The 15,979-nt window shown below is 52.3% G+C and overlaps 1 protein-coding gene across 23 annotated transcripts in view; it reads left to right on the top strand.

Annotated features, from left to right (window-relative positions):
* Positions 1 to 5,687: 5,687 nt before the first annotated feature.
* Positions 5,688 to 15,979, top strand: part of FHOD3 (formin homology 2 domain containing 3) — a 335,026-nt gene continuing 324,734 nt past the window's right edge. For 11 of the 23 annotated variants that reach the window (XM_036419534.2, XM_036419535.2, XM_045574969.1 and 8 more), the window contains exon 1: positions 5,689 to 5,978. In XM_036419534.2, coding sequence (XP_036275427.1) covers positions 5,814 to 5,978 — 165 coding nt within the window. In that variant the 5' untranslated portion in view covers positions 5,689 to 5,813. Of the gene's footprint in view, positions 5,979 to 15,979 lie in introns of all 23 variants that reach the window. The other 12 variants (XM_036419542.2, XM_045574981.1, XM_045574975.1 and 9 more) reach the window with 5 other exon arrangements.

Here is a 15,979-nt window from a genome sequence, read left to right on the forward strand (position 1 = left end):
TTGGGAGAATCACTGTGGCCATCGTTACCAGTAAAACCGCTACACCAACCTGAGTGTGAGGACAGAAAATAAAGAGCCTCTCAGACATCAAGGTTCTCAGAAATGTATCTTCTCTTAGGAAGTGACTAGGCCATGTATTTACAAATATTGAGAGTCCAAACAAACAAACAAACAAACACGAAGTCAAGTGATCTAGAAACCAGGGGGCTCCCACACGAGAGAAGCCAAGGAAATTTCCGAGAGGATGCAGCTGAGAGAGCCACACTCCAAATCGGAGCAGGTAGGCGGGATTCCCAGCGGAGGCCTCTGAGAGGGGCGTCTCTGGGGAAAGAGCAGGAGAAAGCAGTTGACGGTATTGAAAGAGGCATTTTCAGAGATGTGAGGAGATACAACCAGCTCTTTGAGAAAAAGTAAGCAATGGCAAAAACGGATGCTTATATTAACTTCAGGAAAAACAAAAAGTTGTACACGAACGGTCATGTAATCATGTGCACACTTGGCACATACGTGAACAATGGTAACACAACCATCATTTTTATTTATTTAAAAAATTAAAAATTATTTTATTGATTTTTTGCAGAGAAGAAGGGAAAGGGATAGAGAGTTAGAAACATCGATGAGAGAGAAATGTGCATCAGCTGCCTCCTGCACACCCTGCACTGGGGATGTGCCCACAACCAAGGTACATGCCCTTGACCGGAATCGAACCTGGGACCTTTCAGTTCGCAGGCCAACGCTCTATCCATTGAGCCAAATGGGTCAGGGCACAACCATCATTTTTAAAATCGCTGGGCAAGAATGTAACTAAAATTGGGATAAAACTATATTGGGAAGATCCAGAAGGGGAAGTGGTCTGGAATGAAGGTAAAAACCCACATGTAGCATGATAGAAAGTCAGAGTATTAAGCTCCTAGGTCAAAGTACAGGAGTGTACTTGCTTTGTTTAGAAGTGAGTACCTCTAAGAAATGCAGTGGGATGGGAGTGGGTTGTAAAATAGGGGGCTCATATTTGTTATAACTTTTTATTACTCTTGACTTTTTAAACCAAGAGAATGCATTACATTACTAAAAAATAATGATTTCAAAAAATAGGTTGAGAAAAATAATCTTTGGTTATTAGAGGACAAATTATTGCTAAGAACAGTTTCAAGGGAGTTGTTAGAGAAAAAAAAAATCCACAAAAGAACCAAGGATAACATATATGATTAAAACATTTAATGGTGTCCCAGCCTGTTTGGCTCAGTGGATTGAGTGTTGGCATGCGGACCAACGGGTTCTGGGTTTGATTCCCGGTCAAGGGCATGTGCCAAAGGTGTGTGCCTTGGTTGCAGGCTCCTCCGTGGCCCAGGCCCTGGTCAGGGTGCATGCAGGAGACAACCAACCCATGTGTCTCTCTCACATCCATGTTTCTGTCTTTCCCTCTCACTTCCACTCCCTCTAAAAATCAAAGGGAAAATGTTCTCGGGTGAGGATAGAAAAAAAAATTTTTTTTAAAGGATTAATTTTAATTTAAATGCCAGTCACCATGTGATGTTTTAAGACTAAAACTGAGTAAGGAAAACCCCAGTCCCAAAAGTCTTCTAGTTCAGCAGGGTGGGCATGTAGGGAGGCAGGTACTTACACTGCAACATGAAGAGTGCTACGTGAATAAGGACATGTGGGAAATAATTTGAGATACAGAGGAAAGAGAGCCCATCCTCGTTTGGGGCTCAGTTAGGGATGACTCCCTAGACGTGAGTGTAGAAGGATAAATGGCTTCAGCTGGCTAATTAGGTAGGAAAGGACATTCCAGGTTGAGCTCACGATGAAAACCATCAGCCCGTTTAGGAAAGGGTAACGAGTTCAGGTGGCCTGAGACAGGATGTGGAGTGGCGAGTGGCCAGCGATGAGCCCCGACGGGCAGACCGGGGCAGGTCAGAGAGGGTCCTGGTCACGCGAAGGGGGTTAGCGTGCCAGGATTTTATCCTAAGGTGTGACACATCAAAGGCACAGCTTAGAATGATCACTGGCGCTGGAGAAGCCAGTGGAAGATCAAATGAAGGATTCCGGACTGGGGAAGGAGACTCGTTACCATGTTTCCCCGAAAATAAGACATCCTCAGAAAATAAGACCTAGCGCATGGAAAGATAAGACATCATCCCCTGAAAATAAGATCTAGTGCAACCTTGGTAGAAAAAATTAATATAAGAAAAAATTAAGTCTTATTTTCAGGGAAACAGGGTAGAAAACCAGCATAGGAAGTGAGGGCTAGACGGAGGGAAGAGTTGAGACATATGTCAGAGGCTGATTCAGGGACAGGTCATAGCCACCAAACACAAGATAGAGGATTCATGGATGACTCTGAGGTTCACTCATCCGTCAGACATTTTTTGTGTGCCTTTGCTAGGCACTCTGCCAGGTACTGGGGCGATGGGGAGAGGGGAGGGGAAAGGGGAGTAATAGGGTAAATACAGCATGGTTCCTGCCCTAGAGGAGCTTTCAATTTAGTGGAAACACAGATAACAAATTCTCAAGTCACTGCAGCTGCAATGCTCCATTCTCAAGAGAACAGAGCCCTGAGGGGCTTGAGAAGATGTCAGATATGGAGGAGGCGAACCCAGGGTGGTTGAGCTGTGAAACTGAGGGGAAGAGTTTGGGAAAGGAGTGGTCCCTGGAGACAGATGCTGCCAAGTAAGTGGGTAGCAGGGGTGAGGAGTTTCCCAGATGCACGATGATCTCAGAACAGCAGGGAGGGTTGCCCACCAAACACCAGTGGGGTGTGGAGCAGAAAGGTGGTGAGGATGCTGAGAAATGAATACAGCTCTGTTTTTATTTCTTTTTAAAAAAAATATATTTTATTGATTTTTTACAGAGAGGAGGAGGGATAGAGAGCTAGAAACGTCGATGAGAGAGAAACATCGACCAGCTGCCTCTTGCACACCCCCTACCGGGGATGTGCCCGCAACCAATGTACATGCCCTTGACCGGAATCGAACCTGGGACCTTTCAGTCCGCAGACCGACGCTCTACCACTGAGCCAAACCGGTTTCGGCTGTTTTTATTTAAAAAAAAATATATATTTTTTATTATTTTTTTACAGAGAGGAAGGGAGAAGGATAGAGAGCTAGAAACATTGATGAGAGAGAAACATCAACCAGCTGCCTCTGGACACCCCCTACTGGGGTTGGGCCTGCAACCAAGGTACATGCCCTTGACCAGAATCAAACCTGGGACCCTTTAGTCCAAACTGGTCTTGGCAATACAGCTCTGCTTTTAGAGACTGGCCAGGAAGTGAAGAAGAGACAAGCTAGTGAGGGGCAGGCTTCATAAAGATGCTGCTTTCAAGATGGGAAACACGTGAGTACTTATTCTCACCCGGACCAGCTGTGGAGGAAGCCAGGGCACAGTGAAAACCTGGGGCCTCTCCTGACATGATGAGGAATTTAAGACAGTAACAGCAGAGCCTGAAACCAGTGTGGGGCTCTCCTAGGTGAAAGGCCTGGGGAGGAGGGTCAACAGCAGAGTCTGGGCCCCCTGCCTCTGGGAAGGGAGGGTCCACGTGGAGGGAGCACAAGAGAAAAAACAGGACTTTGGCCATCTCCTGGGATGGGGAGATGGAACCCAGAGGGAAGGGTGCCAGAAGCCAAGGACTGCATGCTGGAGAGATGGTTTTCTTCGCTGAATAATCTGTAGGTAGAGAAGAGCGACAATTTTGTGGCAGCCAGAGGGCAGTGGGATACCAGGCTGAGCAGCCCTGAGGAGCCTGATTTTTTTTTTTTGGGGGGGGGACACACGTCATTGCAGGTGGCAGATGGGGCAGGAGCAAGGGAGGCTGAGAGAGATCTGTGGCCAGCATGCCCTGGACATGACAGGGAGTTCATGTTGGGACATGGGTGAGACATGGGGTGTCCAGAGAGACAGGTGGGCAGGCTTGCTCAGCGAGGAGGTCGCTGGAGATGAAAGTGGGAGGAGGGTAGGAGGCCTGGATCAAAGGAGGAGAATCTGTGGGGTTTGTATTCTGGGCATGCACTGCTGGTGAAGTTGGGGGGGCCTGGTCTAGGGGACTTGTTCAAAGAGTGAAACAGCAAAAGCAAGGGGAGAGCTAGAAGGTCTGGAATGAGCCACAGTGCTATGGATCATTGTTATTTTATTTTATTTATTATTTTAAAAAATATATTTTATTGATTTTTTTACAGAGAGGAAGGGAGAGAGATAGTTAGAAACATCTATGAGAGTCACCGATCAGCTGCATCTTGCACGCCCGCTACTGGGGATGTGCCCCCAACCAAGGTACATGCCCTTGACAGGAATAGAACCCGGGACCCTTGAGTCCGCATGCTGACGCTCTATCCACTTAGCAAAACCAGTTTCGGCTGGATCATGGTTATTTTAAGACCAGGCACAGGTGTGCGTGTGTGACAAGGAGAATCCATAGCGAGGGGCGGTTCAAGGGGCAGCAGACAGGGAGGGAGGCAAGTTACAGAGCCGCCCTGTGCAGGGGCGGATGCCGAGGGCCGCTGGTACCCTTCTGTGACCTCCAGGAGGTGAGATGAAGTGCGAACCTGGCCAGAGCCAGAGCCAGAGGAGCCACAGCCAGGACAGAGAGAACCGTGACTTCTCCCTGGGAACGAAAGGGGGCGCCCGCGAGCAGCGAGGAGAGCGGCCGGAGGCGGAGAGGAACCTCGCGGTTCCCGCTGGGCCGAGCGGGGTCCCCTTCCCCCCGTGTTTCCGCGGGTCCCCAGCTCCCCGCCGCCCCGCAGCGGTTCGGGGACCTCGTGGAAGCGGCCCCCGCGGCCCCGCACGGCCCAGGGAGGGCTTTCGGGGACCTCCCCGAGCGAGGGGCCGCGGGGATGCGGAGGTCCACCAGCAGCCCCCAGTGCCCGGCCCGGCGCCGGGTCTCCCCCGCTCCCCCCAACCCCCAACGTCGCATGCCCCCCACAGGCCTCTCTCCTGCCCCGTCCCCCCCGCCCCCCGCGCTTATCCTGCAGAGGAGCTGCTCGGGCTCCCCGGCCTCCCTCCTCCTCCTCCTGAGTGTCCTCCTCCTCTGGGAAACCCCGGCGGGGCTCCGGGGCTGCCCCCCTCCCTGCCCGGCGCCCGGCTGGGGGTTTTCTTTTTCTTTATTTTTAAAAAAATAAATTTTATTGATTATTTACAGAGAGGAAGAGAGAGTTAGAAACATCGATGAGAGAGAATCATCCATCAGCTGCCTCTTGCACCCCCCCCCCCCCCCCCCCCCACTGGGGATGTGCCCGCAACCAAGGCACATGCCCTTGACCGGAATCGAACCGGGGACCTTTCAGTCCGCAGGCCACTGAGCCCGGCGGGGTTTTCTGAATCCGGGCCGCCGCCGCCGCCTGGATCTGGAAAGGGTTAACCCTCTCCTCGGCGGGTGAGAAGCCGGAGGACAGCCGCGTCCCCCGCCCCCGCTCCGATCCCGGAGCTCCCAGCCCAGCAGCCGGGCCGCAGGGCGCACGTGCGGACGGAGCCAGGGGCGTCCCTGTTTGCAGCCGCGGGGGTTCCCCGCCAGCGGGCCGGTCTCCCCTCCCGCTCCGGGCGGCGGGCCGGCGGCGGTGGCAGCCCAGCCCGGCGCTCAGGCCGGCGGGGAGGAGCCGGAGCGGGAGGGGCGCGAGGGGCACGAGGGGCCGCCGGCCCCGCCCCGCCGCCCCGCCCCCGCGGCCGGAGCCCGGGCTGCAGCCGGGAGCGCTGAGCCCGCGAGCAAGCAGCCCGCCCGCCCGCCCGCCCGCCCGCAGCGGCCTCCGGCTCCCGCGCCCCGCGCCCCGCGCCCGGCCCGCGCCCCCAGACCCCGGGGCCCGCGCCCCCGGGCGGGATGCGTCATGGCCACGCTGGCTTGCCGGGTGCAGTTCCTGGACGACACGGACCCTTTCAACAGCACCAGCTTCCCCGAGCCCAGCCGCCCGCCGCTCTTCACGTTCCGCCAGGACCTGGCGCTCGGCACCCAGCTGGCCGGGGTGCACCGGCTGCTGCGGGCGCCGCACAAGGTACGGCCGGGGCGGGCCGGGCCCCCGGGATGCCGCCGCGGCCCCGGGGGGAGCGGGGCGGGCGCTGCAGACCTCCCGGGCCCGTTAGCGCGTGGCCTGGGCACCGGGCGGCGGGCGGCGGGCGCGGGATCCCCCGGGCGGGCGAGGGGGACAGCCCGGCGCTCGGGGGCGGGCGGGGCGGAGCAGGTGCCGCGCCGGCCGAGGCGGCGGGAGGCAGGTTCCCGGGCGCCGCGCCGTTAGCTCTGCCGGGTGGGCGGGGTGGGGGCTCGGACCACGGCCATCGCCTCGGTTCCCGGGAAGAGAGCGCCGAGCCTGGGCCCCGGAGGACTCGGGTCCCTGGGAGGAGAGTCCCGAGCGGTGCCCGGGACCAAATCTCTAGGGCCTCCGGGGCCACTGCAGGCGGCCGCCCGACCCTCGCGACAAAGCACTCCTCCCGGGGACGACGCCGCCGCCTCCTCCTCCTCCTCCTCCTCCTCCTCCTCCTCCTCCTCCTCCTCCTCCTCCCCCTCCCCCCCCCCCCCCCCACGCCCCGGCGGGATGCGGAGGCGCTGCAGCGGCGCTCGGGGAGCCCCTTTCTCTGGAGAAGCAGGTGGCCCTGGGAACCGCGGAGGCGCCGGGGCTGCGGGGCCAGGGGCGGGGGCGCACAAAGCCGGAGCCGTGCGGCCGCGGCCGCAGTGAGCGTCCCCTGGGAAGAAAGGCTTCCCCGTCCACCCGGTGGAGTTTCCTTTTAACCCTTTTCAGGGGGACGGGCGTCTTGCAAAGTGTGTGTTGCCAAGAGATGAACAGCGAAAGCTAACCATTTAGCCGGGAGGACGCTGCAGTGTGACTGCAGCTGGAAGAATTCCTTCCCGGGTACTGCGTGTGTGCGTGTGTGCGTGAGTGTGCGTGTGTGTGTGTGTGTGTGTGTGTGTGCGCGCGCGCTTAGACTCCATAGCAAAGCTTGGAGGTGATTTATTCTTTCAGGATCAATATTGATAAATATTTGGAAGAGATATACCCGTGATACAAAAAATAAGACAAAATTGGTGTAAAAAAATTCTTTCGATTTCTGGATGAAATGGTCACCTGCCTAGGAAGCAGGGGGCGGTTGTGCGTGGAAACCCGGATGCGTCCGGTCACCTCCTGGGAACCTCTCTGGCCATCAAAACAGGTTGGATGGGGAGATGGGACACCCAGAATGACGTGTTGTGGATGCAGCTTATCAGAGTCACTCTGGTACATGATTTGGTTCCTCTCAGTCAGTGGATTCAGCTGAAAGTTTTCGAAGGGCTTCTTCAGCACGATGAGATGCCATTCATTATGGGCTCTGATTACAGTGATCTTTTGTTGAAACCGCAGGAGACATAATTGTGGCCCGATGACCTTGAAGTGGTTTCCTTGGATTTCAAACCCTATATACATGGCTGACCTTTCAAGTGGGAAGCTGACACACCTTCTTATGGTCGCACGGAAGAGCCCTGTAGTCTTGACTCAGAGTGGCTGCTGTGGTAGTTGCTCTCCCCTAACCCCTTCCCCCCATAGAGGCTACGGCACAGCCACTGACTGGCTCTCAGAACTTTCTGAGGTGGCCCTCGAGGAGTAAACAAACCAGAAGATACCCCACAGAGACCCTTGACCCCCCTGTCTTGGGGGCCAGCCAGCTTTATTCTCGGAGTCTTTTGCCCCAAGACGGCTGCAGTGTATTCTTATGTTTGGCTTTTTTTTTTTTTTTTTTTTTTTTTTTTAAATCTTGAGCTGAGTGAGTGGCCGATGCTGTTAGCCAGAGTTCTGTAAAGCAGAATTCAGGGCATTTATAGGCCTGGGTGCACTTCCATCTTTCAAAATGTTGGTTCATTTCCAACAGGGAATCTTAACATTGGATGCTTCACCTGTGATAAAAAGACCTAACAGCTTCTGTGCACTGGCATGCAGGTGCGTGCTCTGCCAGGGATGTCCGTGCATGATCTCATTGCATACCACACAACCCTGTGAGTGTGGAGACTTTCATATCCCCATTTCACAGGTGAGGAAACTGAGGCAGGGAGTAGTTAAGGAATCTGGTTTCTCCTTTAGGAGTGGGGAGCGGAGAGATTCAGGCCTGTGTGACTTCCAGCCCCAGTGCTGCTCTGCTCCCTGGACCGGCTTGGTGGGCAGGACCCGCCTCCCCGTGCCTGGGGCTTTTGTTCCACTCTCTTGGGGAGATCGCCAAAGCACCGCCTTGGGCTAGGTGCTTTTTGGCCCGGGGTAGATGAATGTTACTAGCATGAGTAAGAGCCTTGGGCCGGCATTCCTGGCCTGGTCTGAGTTCACCGTCAGAGGTGGGAGTACACAGTTATGGAGCCTCCCTCCCGTGAATGAGTTAAAGGAGCATAGAGTAGACAAGCTGCCACTCCAGACAACGTGGATAGGGCTTCCCCGGGAGCCCAGCCTGGCAAGCGGAGGAGACCCTGGGGGGCATTCTGGGTGGTGGAGAGAGGGGAGGAGCATGACTGCGGAACACGCAGATGCTCTCCCTGTTCTCGGCCATCCCGTGTGTTCATCCCGTGTGAACACACAGGCGAGTGTGCGGGGCATAAAGGAGCAGCCGGAGGCGTGTTCTCTAAACGAACACACCTGTGTGACCCGCTCCTGTCAGGCCCAGAAGAGGGTCCCCGTTGGTAACGTTCCTTTGGGATTCTCCTGGGCTGGGAGCCTTTGACCTGGCTGACCTCTCAGGTCCTTCCCAGCCCAAACGCGAGTCCAGGCATCTTTTCTTAACCTGATGACATATTTATTCAGCTCACGTCTGCCACCGCCACTAGAAGTGAATTGTTTGCTTACGCAGGCGTCTTCAAACTACGGCCCTCGGGCCACATGCGGCCCGCAGAGGAGTCTGATCCGGCCCGCCAGGTTTTTTGGGCAGTGAGCGCAGCCGAGGTGTTACAGTAGGAATTAGTAGTTCATATAGTCCGGCCCTCCAGCTCTCTGAGGGACCGTGATCTGGCCCCCACTTTAAAAAGTTTGAGGACCCCTGGTTAATGAAACCACCGTCTCAGACAAAAACAATACATCGCACTTATGATGCTGTATCTTTTCATTTTTTTCAACCTGCTATTTTGGAAAAGAGGAACCCCCAGCTTTGTAGAGTAGTTCCAGGGGAGATGATTAAATAAATGATTAGTTTGATGAAAAGGTCAAAACTGGTGCTGTGCTCTCACCGTGGAGATGCTCATTTTGGTAGTTATATGTTTTGCCTGGACTGGGTGTGTGGCCTTTTGTTTTCAAACGCTGTAGAAACAGGTGTTTATTTTTGGTGTAGTGTTTTCAAAGAAAAACAATTGTAATGATAGGACTTCTCATGTAGAAAAACGATGTGGTAGAATTAATAGAATCATAGACCTTTCAAAGCTTAAATGTGTTCGGATTGATTGACGCTGAAGGTTAGGCTGTAAGGATTCATGTTTCCTTTTGATAGACGAAGCTGCGAGTGTAGAATATTTTTACAAAGAAAATGATAATTAGCTTGCGTCAAAATGGCAAGTATGACTTAGTGATTTAGTTCAGGAAGTGCTGTGGTGTCTGCTGTGGACTAGAAAGTGGAGTAATAGTAACTATTTTGTCTAGACTCGCTTTGTCTCCCCAGCCCACGGCCTCCCTGGGGGTCAGGTGCTGGTACTGTTACATCTCACAGCTGAAGACACCGGAGCAGAAGCAAGTCACCTGACCATAGGAGGGGGAAGCCCCAGAGTTGGAATTTGACACCAGGTCTGAGCTCTTAATGACTCCACGTTGTTGTCTTGAATGTTCTCCGTCCAAGCAGCCTGTCCACGGTCCAGAGTTCCATCCTCTGGATTCGCTGTGACAAACCCCGTTCATTTCTTTGTGGTTACCTTGCTGCCTGGTGGGTCCCACTGGAGCACAGCTGATTGCAGTGAGGATTAGGCGATCCGAGTCTGCGCTGGGCGTCACCTGGGCTCGTAACAGAAATGCTCTCAGGCCCTCCTCACTGGTTTGGCTCAGTGGATAGAGCGTCAGCCTGCCGACTGAAGGGTCCCAGGTTCGATTCTGGTCAGGGGCATGTACATTGGTTGCGGGCACATCCCCAGTAGGGTGTGCAAGAGGCAGCTGGTGGATGTTTCTCTCTCATCAATGTTTCTAACTCTCTATCCCTCTCCCTTCCTCTCTGTAAAAAATCAATAAAGTATATTTCTATAAAATATCAATAAAATATATTAACAGAAAAGAAAAGAACTGCTCTCAGGCCTCCCTCCTCCCCTGCTGAATCAGAACGTGAATTTTCCCAAGATGCCTTGGTGATGCCTGTGCACACTGCCGTCTGAGCAGTGTGGATTAGAGGTCATTTAGGTCAGGCTCTGGCAGGTGGGGGTTCTCACGTCTCCCCCGTTCTCAGATAACTTCCTTGAGGGTGAAGACCGGCTGGCCTCCAGCAGGTTCCCGGGGAGTGCTGAGGTGGAGCGTGGGCTGAGTTAGCTGATTGATCAGGGTTAGTTTTAGAATTACCGCTCTAATGAATTTCCACCCTAATCCTCTTAAGTGACACATCTGTTTGCTACGTTACATTAAGATTTTTGAAAGATGAGATCAGTAGTAAAGTTGGCAAGTGTGGTGTGTCACTTAGCATCTCAGGACACAAGTGTTTGAGAATGTCGTATGGACTGCCACCTCGGGGGCACCTCTGTGCAAGCCGGGACGCCTCCGACTCCCCCGTAATTAGCTTAGTTGGTTGGCGCTGGGCCGTTGCGATCAGGATCATGGGATTGAACCCTTTACGGGTCAGTTGGCTTTGCTTCACGGGCGGCCACAGACGGCATCAGGGACCCCGGCAGACGTGCAGCAGGTGCCGTCATGGCTCCCCAGAAGGCTCTGAGTTGGAAGGGACCGGTAGAAGCCTCTGGGGGGAAAGGGCTAACGAGTAATGGGTTTGCATGGTAGGCCTCCTCGGATAACTTCACTGATTCTCATAACAACTCTGGCAGACAGACCGTGGTGCCCCCAGTTACCCCATGAGGACACCGAGACACAGGGAGGCTGGCCGGGTTTCCGAGACCACACTGCTTTTATGTGAAGGAGCTGGGACTTAAGGCCGAGTCTTTTTTTCTTTTTTCTTCTTCTTCTTCTTCTTTTTTTTTTTTTTTCATTTCAAAGCCTGTAGCCAACCGTGTCCCATTATTAGAAAACCAGCAGAGCCCAAGCTCTCTGTGCAGGAGGGGTGTGGAGGGGGCGGGGCTGCGTCTCCCTCGGGGCTGCCTGTCCCGGGCTGTGACTTCAATGGTCCGGCTCCGGGAAGGCTTTCCAGCATGAGGCTCTGCGAGGCTGTGCCTTTTGTCCTCACGGTCCAACCTGTGTCCTGGAGAACAACAGGCCTGCCTCCGCCCTCCCCCTCCAGACTCTGACATGCTAGTTCTTCGTGGTGGCAGACTGGAAACTGATTAACATGCTGAGGCCAACCCGGGAGCACCCCTCCCCCAGCCGCTGGGTCCTCCGGGGTCCATGTCTCTGAGGATGACCCGGGAACACGTGGGAACTTCTCCCTTCGTCCTCAGAGCGAAGACAGCCACCGCTCTTGGCAGCCTGCACACCTCCTCTCCGGAGGATGCCTCTGCCGGCTGTGGCTGGCTCGGGAACGTCCCTGATTGAAACCTGGCTTTCTATATCGAATGTAAACTCTAAAGAAATAAATAAATTCGGCTTTCTGGTCCGGGTTAGCGGGTTCCACTTGCAGAATCCTGGGTTTGTCAGCGTCTGCTCTTTTCAGAGACAACCAGACTTTTTGTTTTTCTTTTCTTTTTCTTTTTAAAAGCTATTCTATTTGGAACTGCTTTCTGTGCCTTGTTCTGAACTAAGGAAGAAAGAATGGGGGAAAGTAAGTTACAATGAATGTGGAGCCTCACTACAGAGATGTAATCAGCAGAATCCAGATTGTGAGAAATAATAGTTTTTTTTTTTTTAAACAAATAAATTGCAAAGAAAAAAGAAATGGAAGGAAACTTTAGATTAAAAGAGAATTAAGAGATCTATCAACCAATTGCAACGTGTAGCTCTAATTGAATACTGATTCAAACAAATATACCACAAATGGATATTTGAGATCATAGGGGAAGATTGAATAGTGATTCTTGGATATGAAAGGTTATTAAAGTTAAATTAATAATGTAAAGTCAAGGTATTTGATGATAAACTTGTGGAAGTATGATAATAGTATTGGGATATTTAGAGAAAAGTTTGTCTCTGGCAGATATGCATATTGAAATATTTGCAGATGAAATGATGTGGTGTCCAGACTTTGTTTCAAAATAGTGCTGGATCAGAGGCAAGTGGGTGGGTGAGTGTGTAGATAGAATAAGACAGAGCATGAGTTAAAGCCGGGTTATTGGTATAGGGGAGGGAGGACATTATACTATTTTCTGTTCTTCTGCATGTGTTGAACATTTTTGAATAAATGCTTAAAAACTGGATTGCATGGTCCAGTGTTCCCTTTGGGATCACAGTCCTTTCTCTGAGTGTCACGGTTTGTCCGGAGCGTGTTTCCTGCAGGTGTGATGGCCAATCAGCACGTTTTTTATTGTGTCCCACTGATATTTTCCTCCCAACCCTGACCGTTATGTTCTCCTTAGGATCTTTGAGAAACAAGCACAGGACATCACGTTTCTGAATGCCCAGGGTCATCTTTCTAGGCTCAGTCAATTCCGATGATGAAGTCAGCAAACCGCAGTTCCTTAAACTGTGAGGTGGGTAAAGAAAGTGCGAAGGTAGGAGCAGAATACATGGAGCTTCCTGGATGCCCTTACATTTCTATCACTAGCCTGAGATGTTGAGAGGACTGTAATTTGTGATACTGACGGATTGGCACTCAGTTTCCCTGTGGCTATTGGAGTCTCTGGCATGCTTCCAAGGCCACAGCTAGGATCTTGCTATTCCCACTCAGCTGCTCTGCCTCCCTCTTCCGTGGGCCCAGGAGAGCATCTCCGAACGCAGGGGTATTGTAACGCATCTAAAAACGTAAATTGATTACGAAGGAAATCCAAGGTGGCGGCAGAGTAAGTGGATGTGGCACTCATCACCTCCCAGGACCAAACCGGAATTACAACCAAAATGAAGAGCAATCAACCTGAATAACCAACTGAAGACGAGCTGAACCGAAGTCTTATAACCAAGGACTTACAGAAGAAGCCACATCAAGACTGATAGGAATGGTGGAGACACCGAAAGGGCTGGCCCAGCTCCCACGAGCAGTGGCTGAGCTTCCAAAGGGATGTCTCAGCTGCAAAGGTTCTCCCCCCACCACCCTGTCCCCCAGGAAGCCTGGGATCTCAACCACACGCTGGGCTCTCCAACCCAGAGACCCCGGGAGGAGGCGCCCACAGAACACCTGGCTGTGAAAATCAGATGGATCCTGTCCCAGGGAGAAATGGAGGTTTAGGCACCCCCCTAAAGGGCCAAGGCACAATCCTCATTTGCAGCCACTTACCCTGGGCTTTGGTGGAGGGAGGGTGGATAGCGGGCAGGATTAGGGTAGCATGAGGTGAGACTGGGATTCGTGGCTCCGGGGAAAGAGCTGAAGGGACAGCCATCACGATACCTATTTTTAGAGCCACATAGTGACAAGTAGAATCTACCTTGCTTCTATTTACAACTTGAAAAAACACCTCTTTCTCACCACTTAGATTTGCAACCTAAAAATTAAAATGTTGGCCAAAATCGGTTTGGCTCAGTGGATAGAGCATCAGCCTGCGGACTGAAAGGGTTGGATTCCAGTCAAGGGCATGTACCTTGATTCCGGGCATGTCCCCAGTGGGGGGTGTGCAGCAGGCAGCTGGTCGATGTTTCTCTCTCATGGATGTTTCTAACTCTCTATCCCTCTTCCTTCCTCTCTGTAAAAAAGTCAATTTATAAAAATTAAAATGTTAGACTGAAAAAAAAAAAAGTTGGACTGAAGGGGACATGTTTGGAACTTCATGTTAGGGGGGGAAAATTTCGAAATTGTTGAACGTGTTGGAAAAAGGGAAATAAACATCTTGCCGTTCGATGTAGAACAATGCTCCTAGATTGGCCAACGGGGACACAGGAAAACTGGTATGTTGATCACCTCATCGGCTATTCTTAGCGTTCTGGGGAAGAAGAAAGCCCAGAAGAAGACTTCTTTGTTATTGATTTGGCGATGCTGACGCTCCCTGCACGGCTGTAATGGCAGCGAACGAAAGGCCAGGGTCTTCACCAGAGGTCACGGGGCCAGCCAACGATTATTTAAGAGGAGAAAAACGACGCCTCTTGGATTGGCTCATCAGCTCCGGGAGTGGCTTGGGGTTTGTAGCAAATGAGTTGAGGGGCAGACGCTCCCGAGAGGCTCGGCATTGACGTGCTTGCGGCGGGTTGGGGGCTGAGCAGCGGGCACTCGGAGGAGAAGAGGAGGAGGGTCCTCTGGCTGAAGCAGGGTCCCACAGGGCTGCTGCCATTCACTGCGCCCCCGTCCCAAACAGCACTGAGCCACTCGCTGTGGCTGCCTAGCGTGGCCATCATTTGACTAAAGAACTTAATTCTGATTACATTTTACACTGCTTTAGCACAAGTTTTGTTTTGTTTAAATATACCTTTATTGATCTCAAAGAAACCGGAAGGGAGGAGGAGAGCGAGATAGAAACAAGGATGAGAGAGGATCCTTGATCGGCTGCCTCCTGCATGATCAGTGACTGAGCCCGCAGCCCCGGCAGGTGCCCTGACTGGGAATTGAACCGTGACCTCCTGGTTCATAGGTCAACGCTTAACCACTGAGCCGCCATGGCTGGGCACAAGTTTTGTTTTATCTGTGACTTGAGCTCACCTTCTCTAACCCTTCCCTCATTGTAATCACTAATGTAGAGTTGATGGTTACATCGCTTACAACCCATGAAAACATGACTGTGTCCTGGGGCTGAGACAACTGGTTGAAACAGTGCCCCCTACCCTCTAGTTTTATTAGATGGAAACAGAATTTAATGTTAAGTACCGTATTTTCCGGCGTATAAGACGATCCCCTAATTTTACAGTTAAAACATAGGTTTAGGCCTGCATTCACTGTATAAGACTACCCCCCACTTCAAAGAAAAAACTTACTTTGCCGTCAAGATCTGCAGGTAATTTTTGTGCAATTTTGGTCTTTTGCCCCTGATTTTCGGTTGACTTTTTTTCGTTTCAAAGGTTGTCTTATATGCCGGAAAATACGGTATGCACACCTGGCTTTCACCCCTTGTAAGCGATCATGGGGAGACTTGTGTCTGGTCCTCTGGTGTTATCACACAGGCTGCATTTAGCTTGAGGGAAGGTGGCCCACTGGGGACCAGACGGCGGGAACATCCAAGCTGCAGGGGAGTAAGGAGGGCTCGGAGGGCAGTCTCCAGTTCCGCCCTGACCCACATCGTGTCTGCAGCCTCCGGGGTGTGTTTTGGGGCCCTCCGCTGCATTATTGAGCAACACGTTCTTGTGCTAACACCCCACTGTCTCACTGATGGTAGTTTACAGTACTTCTTGATGTCTGGGGGTGCGGACCTGCCCTCCTCGGCCTGGAATATAGCCGTTAACATAGGAAAAAGGCAAGCAAGGACCAGAGTCCATCCAGTGGACTGAAGGAACAAGCCTGTATGCTCGGGTATAAGGAGAAAAGGGAGAGTCCGGGACCACGTCACTCCTCGGTCCAAACCGCCCTCAGCTCTCCAAGACTCAGGGTCAACTGCCTCAGCTGCTTAGGAGGGCAGGGTTGGTGGGTTTTATGGATTGTTTGGTTTGCTGATGTAGCTTCAGAGCCTAGAACAGCCCCTGGCTCATCGTGTGTGTACAGCAAATAGTATCTGAGTGAGTGAGTGATCGTAAGCTTTAGCATCGGAGGGAGGACAAGTGGTCTCATCCAAGCCATGTCCACACAGAGGGCCCTTTTGTAAGGCCTCTGGCCAAGGGTGTTCTAGTTGCTTCTTCACGTAAGACAGTGAGCAGTGGCCTCCTCTCTTGAAGACTGGCCTCTTCCATGTTTAAACTTTATTTGTTAGACTTTA

The sequence above is a fragment of the Pipistrellus kuhlii genome, unplaced genomic scaffold (genome assembly GCF_014108245.1).
Source record: "Pipistrellus kuhlii isolate mPipKuh1 unplaced genomic scaffold, mPipKuh1.p scaffold_m20_p_6, whole genome shotgun sequence".
Classification (NCBI taxonomy): Eukaryota; Metazoa; Chordata; class Mammalia; order Chiroptera; family Vespertilionidae; genus Pipistrellus; species Pipistrellus kuhlii.